General features: G+C 34.7%; 1 protein-coding gene across 2 annotated transcripts; it reads right to left on the reverse strand.

The window, feature by feature from the left end:
* Positions 1 to 2762: 2762 nt before the first annotated feature.
* On the reverse strand, positions 2763 to 22693 carry MOB4 (MOB family member 4, phocein). Of its 2 annotated transcripts, XM_044669670.1 has the most exons (8): positions 22616 to 22693; positions 19303 to 19365; positions 12205 to 12305; positions 9712 to 9754; positions 9411 to 9497; positions 4870 to 4949; positions 3288 to 3399; positions 2763 to 3158 (listed from the first exon to the last, which is right to left on the reverse strand). In XM_044669670.1, the coding sequence occupies exons 1-8, from the start codon at positions 22673 to 22675 to the stop codon at positions 3027 to 3029; spliced, it is 678 nt and encodes a 225-aa protein (XP_044525605.1). In that variant the 5' UTR covers positions 22676 to 22693; the 3' UTR covers positions 2763 to 3026. The 2 variants fall into 2 exon arrangements, with proteins under 2 accessions (XP_044525605.1, XP_044525606.1); XM_044669671.1 differs by lacking the exon at positions 19303 to 19365 and having other exon boundaries at positions 22616 to 22675.
* Between the last annotated feature and the right edge of the window lie 285 nt (positions 22694 to 22978).

The following is a 22978-nucleotide window of genomic DNA, read 5'->3' on the forward strand; positions in this document are numbered from 1 at the left end:
TCCAAGACCTCCTGAGATCTCCAAGTCTGGCTCTCTATTCATGAGCCAATTCACTGCCCCCATAGGTCTCAAATTAAATGTTGATCACTTACAAAATTGTGGTTAAGAAAAGCCACTGAATAAATGCTAAACTACAATTATGCTCACAAGTTTGAACATATTTTGGGGGAAAGGCAAAACAATAAAATTGGTTTAAAAAGTTAGGGTTGCTGGTTAGACTTTTTAGAAAAGAGATAACTATCATTTACTTCTTATCAATCAAGCAAACAGAAAAATTAAAAAATAATTTTTGTGGGGGTTAAAGTATCAGTATTAACAGTCTTTAAAAAAACTCTTAATTAACAAATGCAAAGTAACTCTTATAATGTTCCATTAGATGTCTCTTATTTCTAGAGAATTTAGGTACATTTTATAGAACGGAAATGGGAAACCTTACTAGCTATACAAAATCAACACCTTAAACTAGAGATAAGAAAAAGAAATAGCGAACGGAACTAGAATCAGAAACCATCTACTTTCTCAGTCATAATGGAAGGTAACAGGAGAGGGAGCCACATGGCCAAATATGCTTAGTATGGAAAATGAGAAATTTAATTTTAACCTCTTAACCTTTACAACATAATTCATAGACAAATTGGAACTCAATTTTCCTATCACATAGGGCCTTAAGTTCACAAATTTTTCTCTTAAAACACTTGCTATACAAATCAGTGGTTTGCCAGGCTCATTAAACTCTTCGAGTTAAATATCTCTTAAGTACATGTACATTTTTAGATAAATCCAGTAAACAACATCAAGAAAAAAAATGGGAATTTTTTCACTTAGGTCTTTTATACTCAGGTTACATAGTATAATAAATCAACTTCACAGTACAACACATATGAATGAGATGTTAATATGAATACAAAAGCAAGACAAACTGTTGCAGGATTTTGTTTCAGTTTGGGTTTTTTGTTGGGTTTTTTTTTTAGGATCAACTCCCAACATACCGTTTATGAAAGATGGAATAAATGGAAAAAGAGCCTTAGGTACTTCCCCAGTGCGGTAAGCTATGCTATAAAGTGAATAGGTTATTAGGTCATCTCTCTTAGTTACTGTATTATTTCAAAACTATAACCAAGAGATAAATCAAGCAACAGAAATTCATTAGGATGTCCCTTGCTAAGGTAAACAGATACATTATATTTATTAACTAGAAGTGTACTTCTTTCCCCCAAATTTAGCAATTTTACTACTTCAGTTGGTTTACAGTGAGATTAAAAGAAATGTAAAATTTCAAAGCTAATATTCTTTTTTTCATACACATATAAGAAAACTTCCTTAAAGATAGAACCACAGGTGTCACAAAATATTTTCAAAGAAAAATGACTGAATATTAGAACATACTACTGTCAGTCAAGTACATCAGAACAAAAGACAGATTTTAAAAGAAAAAATCTCTACATAAACGCTCTCTATACCTTACACTCACATTTCCTCATTGTACATTTTATAACAATATTATTATATAAGGTTTAACCTCAAATTGGAAAGAAATGGTGATACAAAAATGAATGCATTTCACTTTTATTTCCAAATAAACTTAACTTCTACATTCAAAATATTTTTCTCTTTTGGGCATTTAAAACCATCCAAAAGTCTGTCATTAGATATTTTCTTCTCTTTTTTACACTCTCTTAACCCCTATATTTCAATGGTTTTATATATATATATATATATATATATATATATATATATACACATATACACAATGTTAAAATTAAGACACGTGCTTTTTTTAAAGATCGCATTCAGTTACACTGCTCGTATTATCAAATCTGAAGTTCTATCCTTAAGGCATTTCATTTTAAAAAGGTCCAACCAGTGCAACACCATTAAGGAGCACTCATGGATCCTGTGAATTATTGCAAATAATCTCACATGTGCACATAATTCAAATATAAGCTTCTTTTGAAAGGGGGTAGAGATGCTAGGTTATTTTCTCAGCCCTAAGTATTGTCTAGATGAACAATAAGATTAATATTACTAATAGAAATATCCAAACTATTTTAAAGACTAAAAATTCCCAAGTACTTAGTTAGAATAATTCACCAAACAAAAAGAAACAAGAAATTATGCCAGTACACTTTTCTTGTAGTGTAATATGAATGTTAATATGAGGTATAATCTGTAGATAATTAATATAGATACATATAAGCCTTTATACTAGTAACTTATGTTAGCCTGGAAAAGGTTTTTTGTTTTGTTTTGTTTGCTTTGTTTTTGGTGAGGGGTCTGAGGGAAAGAGGTAGGAAAGAAAGGGGTTTCATTAGGAGAAGCATTTATTTGCCTTAGCATCATTACCATGATGTATGCAAAACTTCTTTTGTCCACTATTACAGAAAGGTAAATCCAGAAAAACATACAGCTTTCAAGTATGTTGGCCCAGAATATACTTTGTATAGCAGAGTAAGAGTAATATTTTAGCATTACTAACACTGCACTTGCTTTTACATTTGGATATACACATAATCTTCATAGATATATGTCAAAATTCATAAGGAGACCTTGAAAACCAGCTTTTCAAAAATGAGCTATAGTTTAGTCTGAACTGTATTATATGAATTTCCTAAAGTATTCTAAATTTAGGACACAAAACTAAGGAAAAATGTTGCTATCTCATTAGTAAATGGCTTATATGAAACCTAGAGCTCACTCATCTTTTTTTTGATAGGTTTGTCTGATGAGGACTGTGATCCAATGATTGTTTAGCAGCAATTTTACAGAATTGTAAATTCTTTTATTAACAGGCATTATAAACAGATAATACTAATCTTATTTAAAAACCATGAGTGCCACACTGGTGAATATACAGCTCATGAATAACTTAAAGTCTTTCCCATTTTAAAAGGCAACACACAAGATACAAAACTATACTAAACAAAGAAGCCATAATATGGATACATGATTGAAGTGTCTAAAATGATATATACAGTACATAATTAATGTTAATTATGTGTTCAGTACATTTTTATGTATGATTCTCATCATGCTTCACTTTCCCCAGACACTGAATTCTGCACTTCCTCTTCCAAAATTGGTACAATCAGGTTATCCTTAGACATCAAATTATATTTCATCACAAATTTAGTAAATCGGTGACACAAAAATGTTTCATTCTGTGGAATGGAGAAAAGAAATTTTAATTTGTAATCCAAAACAAAACCAACAAAATGTATACCACCACCACCATAAAATTATCACCATTTGATTAAGTAGCTATCAGCAACATAAAGTAATATACTTACCTCGTATTCATCAAATATTTGCCGATGATGAAAATAAGCATGTGAAAATATTCTGTAAATCCTACGGCACACTGATCCTAGTTTGGCTACAGATGACTCTTTTATGCTAACTCTATAAAAATAGAGAAAATACAAATCATGAAATCAAAGAGCTGGAATGGACCACAGAGTCCATCTGCTCAGCATTTCCCAAACTTTATTCCATAGAACTCTAGTGTCTCATCTGATATAAACAGGGTTCTGTGAGCAAATATCAATGTTAATGATATTTTATCCTCACAAAATGTTACATATGAAATTTTTTTCATTGAATGCACAGCAATTGTTCACCATAATAGGTTTTGCTCTTAAATGCATACATGGCTCAGATCTATGATTTCATCATTGTTAGGGAGTTTGATAAAGAAAAGCAGGCTAAGAAAGTAGACCAGCAACAGATTTGCCACATTCTGCCCTCAAGAAATAACTGGGAAATCTGGCCTCAGACACTTCCCAGCTGTGTGACCCTGGGCAAGTCACTTGACACCCATTGCCCACCCTTACCACTCTTCCACCAAGGAGCCAATACACAGAAGTTAAGGGTTTAAAAAAAAAAAAGAAAAGAAAGAAATAACTGGGACCCTGAGAAGTTAAATGACTTGCCCAGGGTCACATTCTGCTGAAGTAAAGTAATGTACCTCAAATCACAAAACTAATTCATAACAATCAGAACTAGAAGTCATATCTCTTGATTTTTCAATTCAGCTATCTCTTCACTTCACTCAATTAATTACTACAATTCAGCATTCTGTAATAAAAACATTAAATGTTCTAAGATATTAATATATTGTATTAAAAGTGAATTCTCAATTTAGAAATCCATTTAGGATTTCAACAGTCTATTCAGTAATTAGTAACAATAAAAGCATTAATTTGATTTTTTCTTTCAAAGAAAAAAATTTTCATGACTTTCTAAAAACTGGCATCACAAATCTTAACTACTCTTTTATTTCTTATAAAAAGGTAAGGAAAGTATCTTTTAAGTGAATTTCCAGGTAGCTGGCTTTACATATTTTACATTAATACATAATTAAACTTGTTATTATATTATGTTTTTAAAATTATTAAATCCAACTACTTGAACACAAAATCAATAAAGGCTTGCTGTTATAAGTTAATATCTAATGATCCCTTTTTATACTTGGAACCAGAATTCTCAGATTTTACAATTCTATAGAGGTAGCCAAAATTTTAAATGCATAGTTTGAAGCAACCAAAGTGACATCTCAAAATGATAAACCCCTCTTTTGCTGTCATGGCCTCAAAAGCAGCTAACATGAGGTATGATGGTAGTAATATGTTACTGAAAATTAGTCTGAATGTCAACCATAGGTTGCCAACACCACCTCTACTTTGTAATTATTTGCTTTGGTTTGAACATATGATTGAATCTCAAAACCTGAATAACTTGAAATACATTATGCCAGAAATATAATTTCTGAGTAAAAAATGCATTGTATTAGCAACTTGATATTCATTGAAATATTAAAAAGCTTTTTGAAATAATAAAGAATTTAAATAGCATCATATTTAACAGTTTTACCTGCTAGGAAAATATTTATTGCTATTCAGAAGACATGCAGCACCATCAAGCGTGTGCCTAGTGTAGTCTATAGCAGGACACTACAAAAGAAAAAGTATAAAATGACATCACCAAACATCTCAACTCTAGTATTGTATATATTTATGCAAATACCAAAGGTCTTGCCTTTTCTCATTCCTAACAAGAGCATATGCATAGGAAAATCCTATCAAAATTTAGATAGAAACAGTGCCTTGCAAATAGTGAGTACATAATAAAAAATCTGTTGAATTCTTGGTGGCAGAATCAGATTAGAATATGCAAGTGAACTGTTATTTCAGTAAACCGGACTTTATTATACTAACAGAGGACCATTTTAGACAGCTTCTCCAAGACATAAACTCTACTGTCTTGTTCTTCTTCACACCTACTTTTTTGCATCAATCTCAGACAATCTCAAGACTTGTCCTTAAAGAATTTTAAAGTTAAGAGGAATCTTAGGAAAACATCTTAATCACTGATGAGGAAAACAAGGCCCAGAGATATGAAGTGACTTAGCCATCAAGTAGGCAGATCAGTTAGAATTCAGAATTCCTAACTCCTAGTCCAATGTTCTTTTTAGTGTATCACATTGTCTAGAAGTAATTCTAACTAAATTTACTGTCCTCTTTCCCTTGACTTTACTCTAACACTCCATGGTTCCCTAATATATCCTTGGAACCCTACCCCTTAGACACCATTTGCATTATTGGATTTTAATGGGTTGTGGCACTAAAGAATCTTTATGTTACAACCTAATAAGTTCTTCTGTATAGTATATGTTATATTACGAACAATGAAACCTATCCTGTCTCATAGTTTTTTATCCTTGCTACTACCAATAAAACCTTTGGAACAGAATGAGGTAGCATGATGATGAAGGGAAAGAGCTCTACTTGGAGTTACAGGACCTAAGTTTGAATCCCAGTTGTCTTTCTACTTGGGTGACCTGAGCAAATCATTTAATATTTCTGGACCTCAATTATCTCATATGTAATATAAGAGAATTGGACTAGACCAGTGATGGTGAACCTATGACATGAATGCCAAAGATGGCATGCAGAGTGCTCTCTGTGGACATGAGGGCCCACCCCCAACCCCCACTAGAGTTCATTACTAGAAATAAAGAAGGATGGATGGAACTGCTCCTCTCCCCCTCTCCACTGTGTCTGACTACATTATTTCCCATCACCTGTCCCTCTGCCCAGCAGCCAAATGGGAGCCCGCAGGGGGTAAGGTGGGCAACCCACAGGTAACAGAGCTGAAGGGGAGCAGAGCATTCAGGCCACTCTCCTCCCCATCTCCACACACACCTCTCATCACCTGTCTCTTTTCTTAGCAACCCAATGGGAGCACTTCCTCCCTCCCTCCCTCCCTTGTCTGGAGTAAAAGGGAGGAGGGAAGGGTAGAGTTTGGCACTGCACTCAGTCTCTGGTAGGGAGAGGCACAGCACTGGGGGCTGTGAGACAGAGCCTGGCACTCTGACTCTAAAAGGTTTGCCATCAATGGACTAGATGGTCTCTAAGTTCAGATCTATGATCCCAGGGTTCTCCAGTTTCCCAGAAGGCAAATAAGAAAAAACAAATAGCAAGGAAGGTGAGGAACAGAGTCAAGCAAGGAGCCAAGCATGCAAACCATAAAGAAAAGACTGAAAATTTCCTGTAAAGGAAATGGCAATAATTGTGATTCTACCCAATGGAGATAGTATTTTAAAAAGTAAATTGTGGGGGGCAGCTCAGTGGCTCAGTGGATTGAGAGCCAGGCCCAGAGATGGGAAGTCCTGGGTTCAAATATGACAACTTCCTAGCTGTGTGACTCTGGGCAACTCCATTGCCTAGCTCTTACCACTCTTCTGCCTTAGAACCAATACAGAGTAGACAGAAGGTAAGGGTTAAAAAAAATTTTTTAAGTTAATTGTGCTTTTAAAAATTGCTCTTTGGAAACCATCAACCATTTAAATGCTGCTTAATATGGCATCATGGTAAAGAGACCTTTGTGTGCATATTCACATACAAAGGAATATTCATTTCTCAAAAAATCCACAAGAGCTATATACCTACTCGAGTACCATACCCAATATTTACTTAAATCATATATAGTTTTCCAAATATACTGTCATCCTTCACAGTTACAATTGCTGCAATAGTAATAGAAATGAGAAAGTATGAATATAACTAAACTCGTCAAACTAGCAGTCTTTTCCATAGTGCACACATAAACTGTCCTTTGGCAATGAAGTCACTGTTTGCAAAGCTAGCACCATTTGTTCTCTGGCTCATCCTCTTAGAATTTAAGTAAAGCCTTTGCTTCAGAACAGTTAGTTATCCACATGGCTTCTGCTTTTTTTAACTGTTCTCTGTTAGCAGACCCTCTCCATACTTATTCCACAACATATGATGATGGTCTTCAAACTACCCTCTACTAGTTCACCACACAGTAACTTCAGAGGGCTCTTATTTTCACCAATTTTCTATACATTTCCATTCAAAGGGGCAGCAAGCAGAGTTCCAATATTGACAGATTAGTTGTTTACAGGATCTCATTGGTAATGTTCTCATTTACAATGTAATAAAATAAGCTTTGAAACAAATAAAGAAGCCAGACATGACACTTTTAAGATATTCAGATCCTGCAGTCATCCAAGTTGAACACATCCATTTTGAAGACCCTCAGTCTAGAGCAGTGATTCCCAAAGTGGGAACCACCGCTCCATGGTGGGTGCTGCAATGATCCAGGGGAGCAGTAATGGCCAAAGGTGCATTTGGGAGCTGTGATAGTATGTGACAGGGGGTGCTAATTAATATTTTTTCTGGAAAGGGGGCGGTAGGCCAAAAAAGTTTGGGAACCACTGATCTAGAGTGAAACTTAAACTGGCCCTGCACCGTCTTCTCTCTTCTAGTTACCAGAGGATATATTTAGCTTCTTGATTTTGTTTCTAATTTTTTAGGCAATCACTAATCACTAATCACTAGAATGGCTAAGTGGCAAGACTCACTAAAAGTTTTCTTTTCTTTTTTTTTTTTTTTTTTTTTTTTTTTTTAATTTTAAACCCTTAACTTCTGGTTATTGACTTATAGGTGGAAGATTGGTAAGGGTAGGCAATGGGGGTCAAGTGACTTGCCCAGGGTCACACAGCTGGGAAGTGTCTGAGGCCGGATTTGAACCTAGGACCTCCCGTCTCTAGGCCTGGCTCTCAATCCACTGAGCTACCCAGCTGCCCCCTCACTAAAAGTTTTTAGCTATGTACTACCAAAGAAAATGCTTGCTTGTGTATAGGTTTATCTAAGTATGGGCTGACTATTTAATCTCCATTTTCTTTAGGTTTATCATCAATTCAAAGAATGTAACATCAATAATATGAAATAAATCAGCCTTCCTCATTTAGAACTAAAGCTGTATTTTAAAGAATTTTTTTCTTCTAAAAACATAATTGTAAAATAAGGTAGGTAGTCCCTTGCTTTAAGGTTCTCAAGGCTGACAACATTAATGACTAACTGAAAAATCTTAAGTTTACCCTTCAACATCTTCCTGTCAAAAAGATGCAATGAGAAGGTGGCTCAGTGGATAGAGAGTCAGGCCTGGAGACTGAGGTTCTAGGTTCAAATATGGCTTCAGGCACCTCCTAGCTATGTGGCCCTAGGCAAACCCCCATCGGCCCTCCCCCTACCACTCTTCTGCCTTGGAACCAGTACTTAGTATCAATAAACAGAAGGTATAGGTTTAAAAAAAGATGCAATAAACAATTATTAGCACCTACAAACATGGAGGATGATTCTTAACAAACTTTTCATTGCAAAGACCAGCTGTGATATGGAAGGTTTCAATGTATATACTAGCAATGCCACAAAAACATGAAGAAAAATCACTCTCGGGATATCACAAAACTCACTGTTCTTTGCTATTAGACCCTATTCACTGCTACTCCGCAACATATCAGAATGCTCAACCTACCCATTATAAGTATTTATTTAACAAGTATATAAAGTATCAATTAGTAATCAGTCTACTCTTATAAAAGGATATCATGAGTTGCAGATATACTTTTTTTTTCTGTAGATTCTGAAAGACTACTCAGATTATACTATATACAAAAAGCAAACTATCATTTAATACATTTATAAATTTCACTAACCACACAATTCCAGAACATTTAATATGGTTCAAATCACAATTACAAAGATGTCCACACAAAACCTTGATAGTCTTAGTAGTCGAAAGAATACTAAGTATCAGCAGAATTTAAATTCCTTGGGGCCAAAGACTATCATTTTTGTCCTTTGTATTCCCAGCGCTAGCTCTGTGCCTTGGACCTCCTAAGTGCTTAATAAATATTTGTTAAATTGACTGTAAGCAGTTACATTTAAAGATGTATCTAACTTCTTACTACTTATACAATTTCAATGCCCATTTATTTAAGTGAAGGAGCTATATTATAAAGTTATATTATATTTATATATATATGTATGTATATATATATATATATATACGCAATCACTCTTAATTCTGTCAAAACAAATTCTCACCTCTTTTGGAGTTTTGTGAGCTGCACAAAGAAAAATCCATTGTTCAGTTGCTGTCATCTGTGTACATGTATCTGGATGGCACTCACTCTGTTAAAATAATTGTCCTTAATGTCAATATATAAACATAAGAAAAGGGCATATTACTCAAACTCTATATGAGATTCCAAGAGAAAGAAATTTTAAGTTGTGTATAACTTTCTATAAATAGTAGATTACAAAACAAAGAGGAAAATGTATAAACACTCTTACAGAGATTACAATTGAAACATAAAAACTTAAAATTTTTTAAATAAAAAATTACCTGAAGTTTAACGGCAAGTCCATTTAGCTCCAGGCAGAATTGCCTGAAAATGCAAATATATAATTAAAAATACTAATCTCTTGTTTTCCAAAGATAACATTTAGCATCATATTTTTAACAATAGACTAACCACTATAGTTCAAATACCATATTTCCTTTGAGGAGCTCAAACTTTCACATATCTCATTTATTCTCACCTATAATCTTAGTAAATATAATCTCCATATTACAAAAATTGAGAATAAAGGGTAAAAGTAAATAAACTTCTATGCAATCTATAATGCAAAGGAAAAATATTTCCTTTACTATTTAGTCACAGTTCAAAACATAAACAGCCAAAAAATAACAACCATATTCCCTCTTAAACTTGCTAAAGCTATACTTTGAATATCCCTTCCCACTTGAAACTCATAATCTATGAACTATCATAAAGAAATACAACAAAATAGAGTGTCATTTTATATATACACTGGTGGCTGAAGAATTTTCATTTAAGTAATAATGAGCCACATAGATATCCTATTTTTCAGCTTCTGAAAAACTGATTATTCCCAGAAGAAAAAAAAACCTAGCTACTTAATAAGTTTTAGTTCACTGCCTCACTAAAAGATAATGTCTACATTAGCATCATAATTTTCAAAAAGTTTAAAAAAAAATTTTGGTTCCCTAGAAATGTAATGTTAGCATTATGGAAAGCAAAAGACAAATACTTAAAAGAAAAATGCAACACAGCTTAAAAAATTAACTAGTAAGAAAAGTAAGCTTAAGTTTCATCATGTTATACAAGAACATCACTAAATAAAGAGGCAGTAAGAAGTATCTTTTTTTTAAGTTAGGAATACTACCATAGGGGCACTACTTTTCAACCCAAGAAAGCAAAGGAAAAGCAAGGATCAAATATTCAATTGATCTTAACCCTATTTCTTTTCCAAATTCCTTATAATAATAAAATAATTATGATAATATTTCATTAATGGCACATATCCAATCTACTATTTGTACTATGTATTTTGAGATGTATTTCCAACAGTGGTCCTGAATTCTATCAACCAGCCCGTCTCTCACCTGGTTCCCCTTATGACCAAATAGCATATTTGTGCTAACCAGTCATGGTGAAAGTATGACTGGCAATCTGTGGCTATAAAATACAGTGAATTCAACTGGCCTTTCCTAGAAAAAGAATTTGTAACTTAAGCTTCATTAACATCATGCAAAAACAGCATTGTTAAACAACTACCAACAGTGTCTCAATGTATCAAATTCAAACAAAAAGCTATTACCCTTGAAACCCTTTTCAGAGATCTTCTCTGAATGTACAGAAAATTTTTAAAAAATCATTATTTTAGTCTTGTTTTTTAAAAGTATAGCAAGAGAATAACAGCACTTGGCTAATAGACCATGGAGATAAGAATTATCTTTATTTAACTATTATTAAATAAATTATTATATTATCTATTATATGCCTTTAATTAAAGTATCTATTATTAAATAAAGGGAAATCTCCCCAACAACCTAGATTTCTATCAGACCTAAAAAAACAATCCTATGGATGAGTTCAAAGTTCACTGAAATTTAATTAAAGAGTATAGCAAAATTCCTCTTTTTTTTTTTTTTTTTTTTAAACTCTTACCTTCCATCCTAGACTCAAAACTGTATATTGGCTCCAAGGCTGAAGAGTGGTAAGGACTAGGCAATGGGGGTTAAGTGACTTGCCCAGGGTCACACAGCTATAAGTGTCTGTGGTCAAATTTGAACCCAGGACCTCTCATCTCTAGGCCTGGTTCTCAATCCACTGAGCCACCCAGCTGCCCCCCAAAATGTCCTATCTTAGAAAAAGGGATTATGACAATGACCGGATTAAACCTACATCTTTCAGTAACTCTGAAGATTAAGGTAGACTCATTTTTTGAAAGAGGAAAATCAGGACATTTTTAATCAAGTAACTTAATCAAGAAAACCAGGCACAGAATACTGAAATGTCTTAGTCTCCTGAAAAGGCAGTATTTTAAAGTTAGGAAAAAATCTGACCCTAAATAATTGAGTGACAGCAACAAGAATTCCTTACTTGTTCTAAACAACAGTGATAGAGTAAATACCCAAAGTAAGAAGACTATAGTACTAAAAGGAAAAAATATTGTCATTTGGCTTAAGTTTTGTTGTTTTTTTTTTAAACCCTTGTATTTCGGTGTATTGTCTCATAAGTGGAAGAGTGGCAAGGGTGGGCAATGGGGGTCAAGTGACTTGCCCAGGGTCACACAGCTGGGAAGTGGCTGAGGCCGGGATTGAACCTAGGACCTCCTGTCTCTAGGCCTGACTCTCACTCCACTGAGCTACCCAGCTGCCCCTTGGCTTAAGTTTTTTTAGGTACACACGTAAATTATATTTATGTATCATAGTTAACACTAAATCCATGTGACAAAACCATTTTTTACTAGTAGAAGTCAGGCAAACAAAAACAATAAATATTCATAATTAACAATAGTAATTTCCTACCTTAAGTGTTCATATTTCCATACACCTTCATCTTGGCCTTCAGGTGGTTCAAGAATTTTGTCAATATTGGAACAGTCTGCCCTTATGTTCTGTTGAATATACTATGAACAAAAAGTCCTAAAAGTTATTTAAATATAACATGGCACATTACCTATTTTTAATATACATTTTATATACTTTTTTTTTTAAACCCTTACCTTCCGTCGTGGAGTCAATACTGTGTATTGGCTCCAAGGCAGAAGAGTGGTAAGCGTAGGCAATGGGGGTCAAGTGACTAACCCAGGGTCACACAGCTGGTAAGTATCTGAGACCAGATTTGAACCGAGGACCTCCCCTCTGTAGGCCTGGCTCTCAATCCACTGAGCTACCCAGTTGCCCCCTTTTTATATACATTTTTATTTTAAATTTTACATCCATTTAAATATGATTTTGCCATTTCATAAAATTTAAAAATCTTTCTTTTATATGACAAATGAAATGTATACATGTATTATCCACAATCAAGAATAACCTAAAGTCAGTCTGTCATGCAAAAAACCTAATTCTCAAAAACGTTCTAAATGCTCAATTATCAAAGAAATTGAATCCCAACATAGAGATATTATATTTCTCAGACATAGAACTTGGAATGAAACTGAACATCATTTTCATTTGAACATGAGTTTTAGATTATGTGACATGGTAGAAGGAAGTAAGAAATTATAAAGTACACAAAGTCACTGTTAGCCACCTTCAAACTGAAAGTAAAAAGGACTTAAAACACTATCCAAATGAAATTTTAAAAAGTTTAAGCCTGAATATGGTATAACATAGTCAACCTAGAGTTTGTAGATTTTTTTTTTTAAATCCTTACCTTCCATACCAATACCTCATGTATTGGTTCCAAGGCAGAAGAGAAGGGCTAGAAAACGGGGGTTAAGTGACTTACTCGGGGTCACACAACCAGTGTGTCTGACATGTCACACACAAGAAGTGTCTGAAATAGATTTGAACCCAGAACCTCTTATCTCTAGGCCTGGCTATCAACCACTGAGCTACCTTAGCTGCCCCTCAGTTTGCAGATATTCTTAAACTTAAAAGTCTGGTCTTAAATTTAACACAGAATACCTGCATTACTTCATCAAATAATATAACTGGGCAGTAATATACTGACCATCCTGTCTACATGTTCTCCCTTCCTTCAATCCATCTTTCATACTATATTTCCAGTTATCTTCCTAAATCATGACTTTCATCATCATAATCCTCCTAAAAATCCTTCAATGACTCCATAATTCCTACCTAATCAAACTATTCTCTGGCCTTCAAAATCCTCTAAAACCTGATGCCCCTATACCTATCCCACTTCATTTCTCATTGCTTCCTAACACTTTAATCTAATTGCATTTGTTTTCATTACTGCATCTCCAAAAACAAATACTATGCTTATTTTTCCTTCTATAATTTTGCTCATCTAGTTCAACCCACCCCCTCCCAGCATACCTATACTGTTGTCTCTCCTCCTATCCTCCTACACAAATTCTATCCATTCTTCCAGGCCTAGGTCAGGTATCACTTCTTCCATGAAATGCCTCCTAACCATGTCAACACTCAAAGAATTTCTTTCTTTTTAAGTACTATGGTACTACAATTTATAACTATACATTTTAGCAACATATACACAAACTTTCATAAAAATGTATAATGTATAATAATATTCTATTTAAAAAAGACATTTATGGTAGGTCTTCTGAAAACAAGTTTACATTACTGGATTAACTTTAAAATGTCAAAAAATTTGTTATAAATATAAGTTGCTAAAGTATAAAGAATCTGACAATTTCTAAGAAGAAGAAATTTGTCTTTAGACTAGTCTCCCTATCTCATGCAAGCTGACAATTTAATGGCTTTTCACAGGTCTGATCCCAATACTGATCAGCAAAGAAGTTTTAATTTGCTGTTTTTTTCTGACATGGTTCAGTTCACTCCTCTTCTGCTCCTGGGGGACTCACCATATTAGTGCTGGTCTTAACAGCAACTAGACTTTAGCCTTACTGCACCTCAGAACTCTCAAACTCAGTCCTGGGTTTTAATTTGGCCTCATACGCTTCCTAGCTGTATGACCTTGGGCAAGTCACTTACCCACAATTGCCTAGCCCTTACCAATCTTCTGCTTTGGAAACTTACTACTGATTCTAAGAGAGAAGGTAAGGAAATAAAATTCCAAACTCAAGCAATCCCTCTGCCTCAGACTCCCCAGAAGCAGGAACTATGAACATATGACCACACCCATTGAATAAAAACATTAATATTATAGATATATATGTGATTTTATTTCCTAGAGGTCAGGTAATTTATTTTGCACTTTTTTATCTCCAGTGACTAGAACAGTACTAAATAAATATCCATAAAATTGAAGTAAATAGTAAAACAAAGAAAACCATGTTTTAGTGATTTAAAAGAATTGACTAGATATATAAAGCCCTCATTTTCTAGAAAAAAAAAAAGAAAAAAGTTTCGCCAGATAAAATGTGCTATTTGCAACTTTGTCTAAACATTTTCTAAACTGTCACTCTGAGTAGTTTGTTTCCCTTACTGCTTCATTTTTATCATCTTCATGGAATTCTGGAAATAAAAAGATTGTCCCAAATGGGGGAAAAAATCCTCTACTCTATCACGTAAGGTTATTTTTTATTTGGTTTATTTTCTAAACATAGACCAGTTTCTTCCTGCTGAAAGAAAAAAAAATTAAGTAATCAGAGCCTTGCTACTCAAGTATCTTACTTCCATGTTGCAAGAGATATATATTTGGCAAAATCTCAAATGGAATATCTAGCCAAATTCTTAAAGATGTTTTACATTTGGGAATATGTATAGTTCTGTTGTTATGTATTTTGCAGCAGTAGTGCTATTACCACTAACATTTTTAGCTTTTGAGTATTAGATGCAAGAATATAAATTTGTTGGTGCCAAAATACTTCCAATATCTTAATAAAATGAATGTTTCTTTTATACTTATGAGTAGAGATATGCCTAAGTTCTTAAAATATTTAATCTAACCACTTAAAAATTTTTGCCTTTACACTTATAGCTATTTTAAGATATTTATGTATTACTCTTTCTTAAAGACATTTTTTGTTTTTTTATTAAACCACAAAAGTATCACACCAGCGGGCAGCTAGGTGGCTCAGTGAACTGAGAACCAGGCCTAGAGATGGGAGGTCACAGGTTCAAATCTGGCCTCAAATACATCCTAGCTGTGTGACTCTGGGCAAGTCATTTAACCCCCATTGCCTAGCCCTTACCATTCTTCTGCCTTGGAACTGTATTGAAGGTAAGGGTTTAAAAAAAAAAAAGTATCACACCATCTCATCAAGTTATACAAGAGGTTTTATTTCACTGTTAATGTTCAATCTACTTTTACTTCTTTGAGCAATAGTGAGGGCAGGAATATATCAGCCCACCACATCAAAAGTGAAAAAGCAGAAATCTATAATAGAGGGTTACTTTGAATCATCCTTTCTTCTGCTATAAAAACAACAGGCCTCCTAGAGATAGAGATGCACTTTGCTCATGAATTCTAGTTTCACACTGTATTATTTGTCATCTATGTGTAGAAACTGTAACGATCTGAGACTGTAGATAGTTTTGCATTAAAAAATATTTCCATTACATTTTATAAATCATTTTAGGTGATACAAGGCTAAGTAGCAATTGAGAAGACAGTTAGGTGGCACAGTGTGAGAAAGTGCAGGCCCAGATTCAGGAAGACCTGAGTTCAAATCTTGCCGCGGACTGTTACTAGCTGTGACCCTGGGCAAGTCACCTAACCCTATCTGCTTGTTTCCTTAACTATAAAATAACTGAAGAAGGAAATGGCAAAGCACTCCAATACCTTTGCCAAGAAAACCTCATACGGGATTACAAAGAGTCAGACACAAATGAATGGACTGAAAAACAACAAATATTAATCTTTTGAAAAATAATTTACAAACCAAAAATTTTCTTATTGGGGAGAAATGTATAGTTATAAGGGAGAGGCAGTAGTTGTGTTAATCTAAATTGTCCCTTTTTTTTTCCCTAAGCCTACATAAGTCTTTGCAGGGTGATGCCTTAAATTTCTAAATAATAGCTGGCAGCATTTTAATGTTTAAAGTGCTTTTATATATTATTTAATCCTCACAAAAGTCCCCCTGTAGTATAGTTCTACAGATTTGGGAGACAAGAAAACTTAAGACTCAAAAAACTTAAGTAGCTTGTCTAGAGCCTCAGAGTTGCTCATGGGGGCTACAGCAATGTCAAGCATACTTGGTGGCTCAATAAATTCAATAAATGTTTACTGGTTTAATGGGAAAGAAATTATTAAGCAGGACTATTCATTACTGACCATTCCTTTCCTATACTCTTAATATAAATATGTAATAGCATAATACATGCAGTTGAAGTAAGAGTTCTTAAATTTTTGTGTATCTCAGACCTGTTCCTTTGGCTATGTAGTAAAGACTATGGACCTCTTCACCAGATGTCTTTAAATAAAAATGGTAAAATAAATAGGATTACAGAAGAAACCAACTATACTGAAATAGTTATCAAAATATTAAAACAAACAAAATAAATTTGTGGACCCCAGGCAAAGAATCTTCAAGTTATGTGAACTAAAGGTTCTCAACTAAGGTAAAAGCCATGAATTAAACAGATAATATATATACATATACAAAGAATGAATTATAATTGTCTTTTTTATATACCTCAAGCTTCAGTTAACTCCATAAAATCAAACAGCTTTTTGACCATAGGCAAATAAATGTCAAGAATAAAAGGAATCCTTCTTAAGTAAAGAGATCTCCAGATCATGGAAATTTTGCTTCTAAAAACTTGACCAAATTTTAAATCAAAATTTTAATGCATTTCATCAGAAATTTATAACCATTATCAGAATACATGGAAATCTTCACTATATTTTCATTTTTACTTTATAAACTGAGGTAGCTAGCTGGCACTCACTGCAGATGAAATGCTGTGCTGCTGGCCCAGAGTCAGGAAGACTGGACTCAAAACCAACCTCAGACATTTATTAGCTGTGTGTCTCTGGGCAGTCACTTAAAAGCCATCTAACTCAATTTCCTCATCTGTAATATGAAGATATTCAGCACCTACCGTCCAGGGCTGTTTCAAGGACAAAATGTCGTCAAAAGGATAAAATGAGATAGTGTTTGTAAAGCACACTGCAAACTTTAAAGTACTATAGTAATGCTAGCTGTTGTTGCAATCAAAGCAATCTTTGGGAATTAGCTAGGTAAAGAATCATTTTTACATCTGTGCAGATGGCTTTTAACCAGAATATATATTCAATAAGTTATGGAAGAATCCCCATGTAGTTATAAAGGAAAATAAAGGACTCAATGATAAAAAGCTCAAGCAAAATGTAAATAAATTCTAATACACTTATACATCCAGTGCATTACAAAACCATTTAAATTTTGTTCCTTGTATGCATAATCTCTTCCATTGTAACTAATAGATTGAGCAATTTTTGCCAATTTTGGATACTTTTAATAGTTATTTTATTTGTTTTTATTAAAATTTTTGTTATTTTCATGCTGTCTCCCTTACTAGCTGATTTTGAGCTCTTCAAGGGTAGGGGGCTATCTTTTACCTTTCTTTGCATCCTCAACACTCAAAACAGTGCCTGGTGTTTAATAGTAGGTGTTTGATAAATGTTTTCTGACAAATTAAGTGATTCATGATTTGTTCTAACATCCTGAAACAAAATCATGACTGAGAAAAGTTTAGAATGAGAATACTTTCCAAAATCTACACTAACATGAATTTTAATGAAATGTGATTTATGATTAGGTAGAATTTACAAAGAAAGACAGGTACAGAAATGCAAATTAATATGGAAAAACAGACAATCAAGAAAAAAGTTGAGGGAACAGGAAAAAATAGGTTAACTTCATTATCAGTTTGCTTTTCTTAAAATTTCTTACCTTTCTGTCTCAGAATCAATACCGTGTACTGGTTCTAAGGCAGAAGAGCAGTAAGGTAAGGGCTAGGCAACAGGGGTTAAATGAATTGCCCAGGAAGTATTGAGGAAGTATCTAAAGTCACATTTGAACCCAAAATCTCTTTTCTCTAGGTCTGGTTCTCAATCTACTAAGCCACCTACCTGCCTCCACGCACACCCTTTACCTTTTGAATAACATTTACTTTTAAACACTTATAAATAACAGAAATTTACTGTATAATATTAAACAATTTTTTGTTTTGCATATTAAAGTTTGTGATTTTAAAAAGAAAAAAGGACAAAGGAAAACAACTCTTAAATACCCTTTCATAACCAACATAATTAAAATAGCCAAAACTGGTAATTTCAAGGTTAACGCGACTCAAAATTAACAATTACATTGTTGGTGGAACTGTAGATAAATGACAAACTTTTGGAGTTTCTACCAGTACACAATAATAAAGATACCAAAAATGACCAAATTCTTTGACCTAATGATTCCATTTCTGAGACTCGGCCTATAGATACTATCAAAGGGTAAAAGACTATCTATATGCATAAAAATACCCATAGCTGCTTTATCACACAAAAAAAAACTAGAAATCTTTATGTCTAGTGGTTGGAAAACTGCTGTATAAATTATAGAATTCTAACGTAATGGAATATTATTGTGCAAAAAAAATTGCTTTGAATATAATAAATATGGAGAGACATGTGAAATGATATGAGAAGGAAACAAAAGAAGAAAAAATCTACACTAACATAAACCATAAGTTAAGAACTGACAAAAACAGCAAAGCATTATATTCATATATGGATTCAGAAAAGAACAGAAAATAAAAATTAGCATAATTAGGTTAAAATGGGTTTTAGTTTGATTTTGTCATTTTATTTGAATATAATAATTTATTCAATTGTTTATTCTATATTTTTACAATTGTTAGAGGAACTTTCCTCATCTTGGAGTTCCCTGTGCCAATAAAATGACAGGCTTGTATTCCTTATTCCTGTTGCTAAGTTTATAAAAAATTTTTAAAGAAAGATATGATACATATTGAGAAAGGTTTATAGGTCACAAAGTTATTAGTATCCTAGAAGAAAATACTTCCTACCTGTTGAACAGCTAATGTGCTGTCCATTTCATCAAAGGATTCATCAGGCCAATTATAGAAATCCTATGAAAAAACAAAAATTAGTAATGGTCATTTCAACTTCTTTATACCTCGACACTTAACTATTACACTGGGGGGGGGGGAAGGCTTTATAATACGGAAATTAGAAAAAAATTAAGAGCTTTTATTCAATGCTTTCAAATGAACAAGATTTTTTGCTCCATCTTAAAGCAAATATTCTTTCTTCCCCAAAATTCCTAAAAATGTACTCAGTAAGAAAAATCTTACTAAATTAGTAGGTTAAGATGGAAATATTTAATACCATAGAAGCTTAACACTTCAAGGAGTTATCTTGAAAATATTTCCAGAGACTAATATTTATATGGCCATTCAAATCAACTACAAATACAGAACTAACTGAGCAATACTGGTTTTTTCTGACCAGGACTATTATTCAATATGTAAATTTACTGCTAAACAAAAACAAAGCAAAAGGATCCTTTACCATAGAATTTTTCCAATTCCAAATAATGTTTTGGATTTTATTTAAAGCTGACAGCCAACACCATTAAAATGTAAAGACATTGAATTACTCTGATACTCCAATGGATCTTAATATTCTTAATTCCCCTAATACTTAGGGAAAGTGACAAGAAATAAAAACAATACATCATTCTTATAGTAATGTAGCATGTAATGTCATCTTCTAGAAATCACTAAAGTGCCACAAAAAAGTTGCGTTGCAATGTTTGTTTGTTTTTTTAACTCTTACCTTCCATCTTTGATCCAATACTGTGTATTGATTCCAAGGCAGAAGAGAGGTAAGGGTTAGGCACTGGTAAGTGGATTGCCCAGGATCAAAGAGCTACCAACTGTCTGAGGTCAAATTTGAATCCTGGACCTCCAGTCTGTAGGCCCTGCTCTCAATCATTAAGTTACCTAGATGCCCCCTTACAATTCTTTCTAGATGGGTTAGCAAAAAAAATGTATTCATGAAGAATTTGTTAATCATCTACTATGTACAAAACACTTAATAGGCACTGGAAATGCAAAGACCAAAAATAAAATCAATCTTGCTCTTTAAAAAGTTACATACTATTAGGGGGAAAGGACATGCACAAAGATAAATCAAAACAAGATATATGTGGAGTAAAAACAAAGTAATTTTGACATTTTTTGTCCTTTAAATATTTTTTAAAAAGATGATAAAATTCTGATGTTTAAAAAGTGATTTACTTGACTGCCCCCCCCAAAAAAAATCCTTAGGATTTACACAAAGAGAACATATAATATAGCACAAAAGAATGCTGATCTTAAAAATTATTCATGTTCACTATATTTACCATGAAACATGCAAGATCAATGAAGTTTCTCTCATTTCAATCTACCTAACTTTCTCAAAACAAATTAGATTAAATAAGAACAGAGATATCCTGTCCCTTTAGTTTTATACTCTAAATTAGGAATTTGGGTAATGAATCAATTTTCACATAAGAAAAACTGATTTGTCTCATATCTGACAGCCCAGGCTGGAAATGACAGATGCTTAAGTAGGCATTTTTTGGTCAGACTTTTTTCGATTGGTTACTTTTTATTTTACAACACAGACCTAAAACAATATCTTCTTTGGGGGGAGGGGCAGGAAGGGGGAACACCACAATTTTCCCCAAGCTTTTAATATATTCTTTCTCTCATAAATAGGAATAAGACATTAAGTGTTACTATATTAATAAAGTGATAACATTTTCTGAATAACTAAAAAGTGTTACCTAAGTAAATGAGAAGACACCAATGAAGTGAGTATAAACTTCAAGATAGGAAAAATTGTCAAAGTTCATAAATTAAGAAAATTAATTTAGCAGAAGGTGTAGAGCCAATAGTAATACAACAATGGAAAAATAAAAAGTAGTTGATAAAGGTACATTTACAAAGCAGAAAGTTCACAAAACAAATGAAAAAATGTCTGAATTTGTTACTAACTCAGGAAGATAGCTCTAAAACTACTAGGAAAAACAATGACTCTCATCATTTAAAAACACTTTCAAAATAGAGTTCATTAAGGTATCCTATGCTGGAGATAGCATTATACAACTTTAGCATACACTTCATTCTTCTATAAAATTTTAATTTCCATCATCTCAATAACATGATTCCTTTGATTTCTTTGAAAACTACTCTAGAGCAAGGGGTTCTTTAGTTATATTGTGACAAATCCCTTTGGCTGACTGGTGAAGCCTATATGGGTTCTTTTCTCAGAATGTTTTATATGATTATAAAGAAAATCAGTTATATTGAAATAGTTATTTATATGCATATATGAACATAAATATATTCAAATTAAAGGGCTTTGGGTTAGTAATCAGCATCTAGAAGGTTTAAAAGTTACATGGAGTGGTCTAGTTGACAATCTTGGAACCAATTGGGAAAAAAATTTTTAAAGCAGCATCTTAGCCGAGCTTCAAAAGAAAAAAATACATGTATATAATTAACAAACACGGATTCGGTCCAATACAATGCTCTATTAGAAGTTGGCAAAATTAGAAACAGGTCATTCCCATAACCTTAGGAAGGGCTAGTCCGGAAAAAAAGCTGACACTGCCTTCTAACAAGTCACACAGCCTGATGGAAGAAAAACTTGCTGGACCAGAGAAGCTTACAAGGGCAGTATCATGAACTTGTCAAAGGCAGACAGACCAAATTACCTCATTTACCCGGCGAATTCGATGGATACTAAGGTCAATCCCAAAAGCTCATCTCCCCAGGTTGGGGTAGATTTGGGAAAAGTGGAGTGGGAGGGAAAGGGTTCGTGAAGGAGGCGGGGGAGAAAACAGTAGTGTTTACATACACGCAGAGGCCCCCTCACTGGGGAGGGGGGGGGATCTCCAGGATCTTCCAGGGGGAGGGGAAAGGGAGGGAAGCCGGGACGACCAACAGCTGCTACTGACAGTCTTCTGACAGACCCTATGAAGGCCCCTGCTGCGAGCCCAGGCTCACCCCCAGGCCCCAGCCCGATCAACAGCGGCGGAGCTGACCGCCGCTGGGCCAGGCTTCCCGCCCCCGCAGCCCCCTCTTCCGGAGCCGCCCTGGCCTGGCCGCCGCCGGTGGACGCCAGTGCCTGCGGAAGCAGTAGGCCATACAACAGCTCCAGAGGGTCGGCTCGTCCGGTCCGGCCCAGCCCGACCCGACCCGCCCGGTCGCCGGGTGTCAGGGCACCGCCCCGGGGGCGAGCTGCGATCTCCTTCCCAGCGATATCAGCCCCGCGTCCCTCCCGGCTGAAAAAAATCCCTGGCCCAGAACAGGGCTGAACTGGTACCTGAGCCTTGGTGCCCGGCCTGTTTCTCCTCAGCACTGCCGTTCCCTCCGCCATGACCATAGTGCCAGAGTCAGGGCCGCTAGTGCCGGTACCCGGATGTTGGGGGACGGCTCCGGGCGCGGAGGGAGGGGGCGGGGCGCGGAGGGCGAGGGCGGGGAAGAGCAAGCGAAGCGCCCAAGGGCTGGGGGGGGGGGGGCGAGGCAGCCGACGGAACAGCCGCACTACACGGCGGCGGGGGAGGGCGGAACGGCTGCCGCCGGAACAGCTCTTTTCCGCCTAAGGGCGAGAGACTAACCGAAAAAAGAAAAGGGGAGGGAAGAAGTGGAAAGGGCATTACAATGGCGGAGGGACCTAGGAGGTGGG

The sequence above is a fragment of the Gracilinanus agilis genome, chromosome 3, assembly GCF_016433145.1.
Source record: "Gracilinanus agilis isolate LMUSP501 chromosome 3, AgileGrace, whole genome shotgun sequence".
Lineage (NCBI taxonomy): Eukaryota > Metazoa > Chordata > Mammalia > Didelphimorphia > Didelphidae > Gracilinanus > Gracilinanus agilis.

What these genes read in the sequence shown, in the direction of transcription:
- MOB4 (XM_044669670.1), bottom strand. Translation starts at nt 22,675, where the DNA reads ATGGTCATGGCGGAGGGAACGGCAGTGCTGAGGAGAAACAGGCCGGGC. An exon ending in GGCCGGGCACCAAGGCTCAG is followed by an intron (nt 19,366 to 22,615) that starts GTACCAGTTCAG and finishes GTTTTTTCATAG; the next exon opens with GATTTCTATAATTGGCCTGA. An exon ending in CTCACAAAACTCCAAAAGAG is followed by an intron (nt 4,950 to 9,410) that starts GTGAGAATTTGT and finishes TTTCTTTTGTAG; the next exon opens with TGTCCTGCTATAGACTACAC.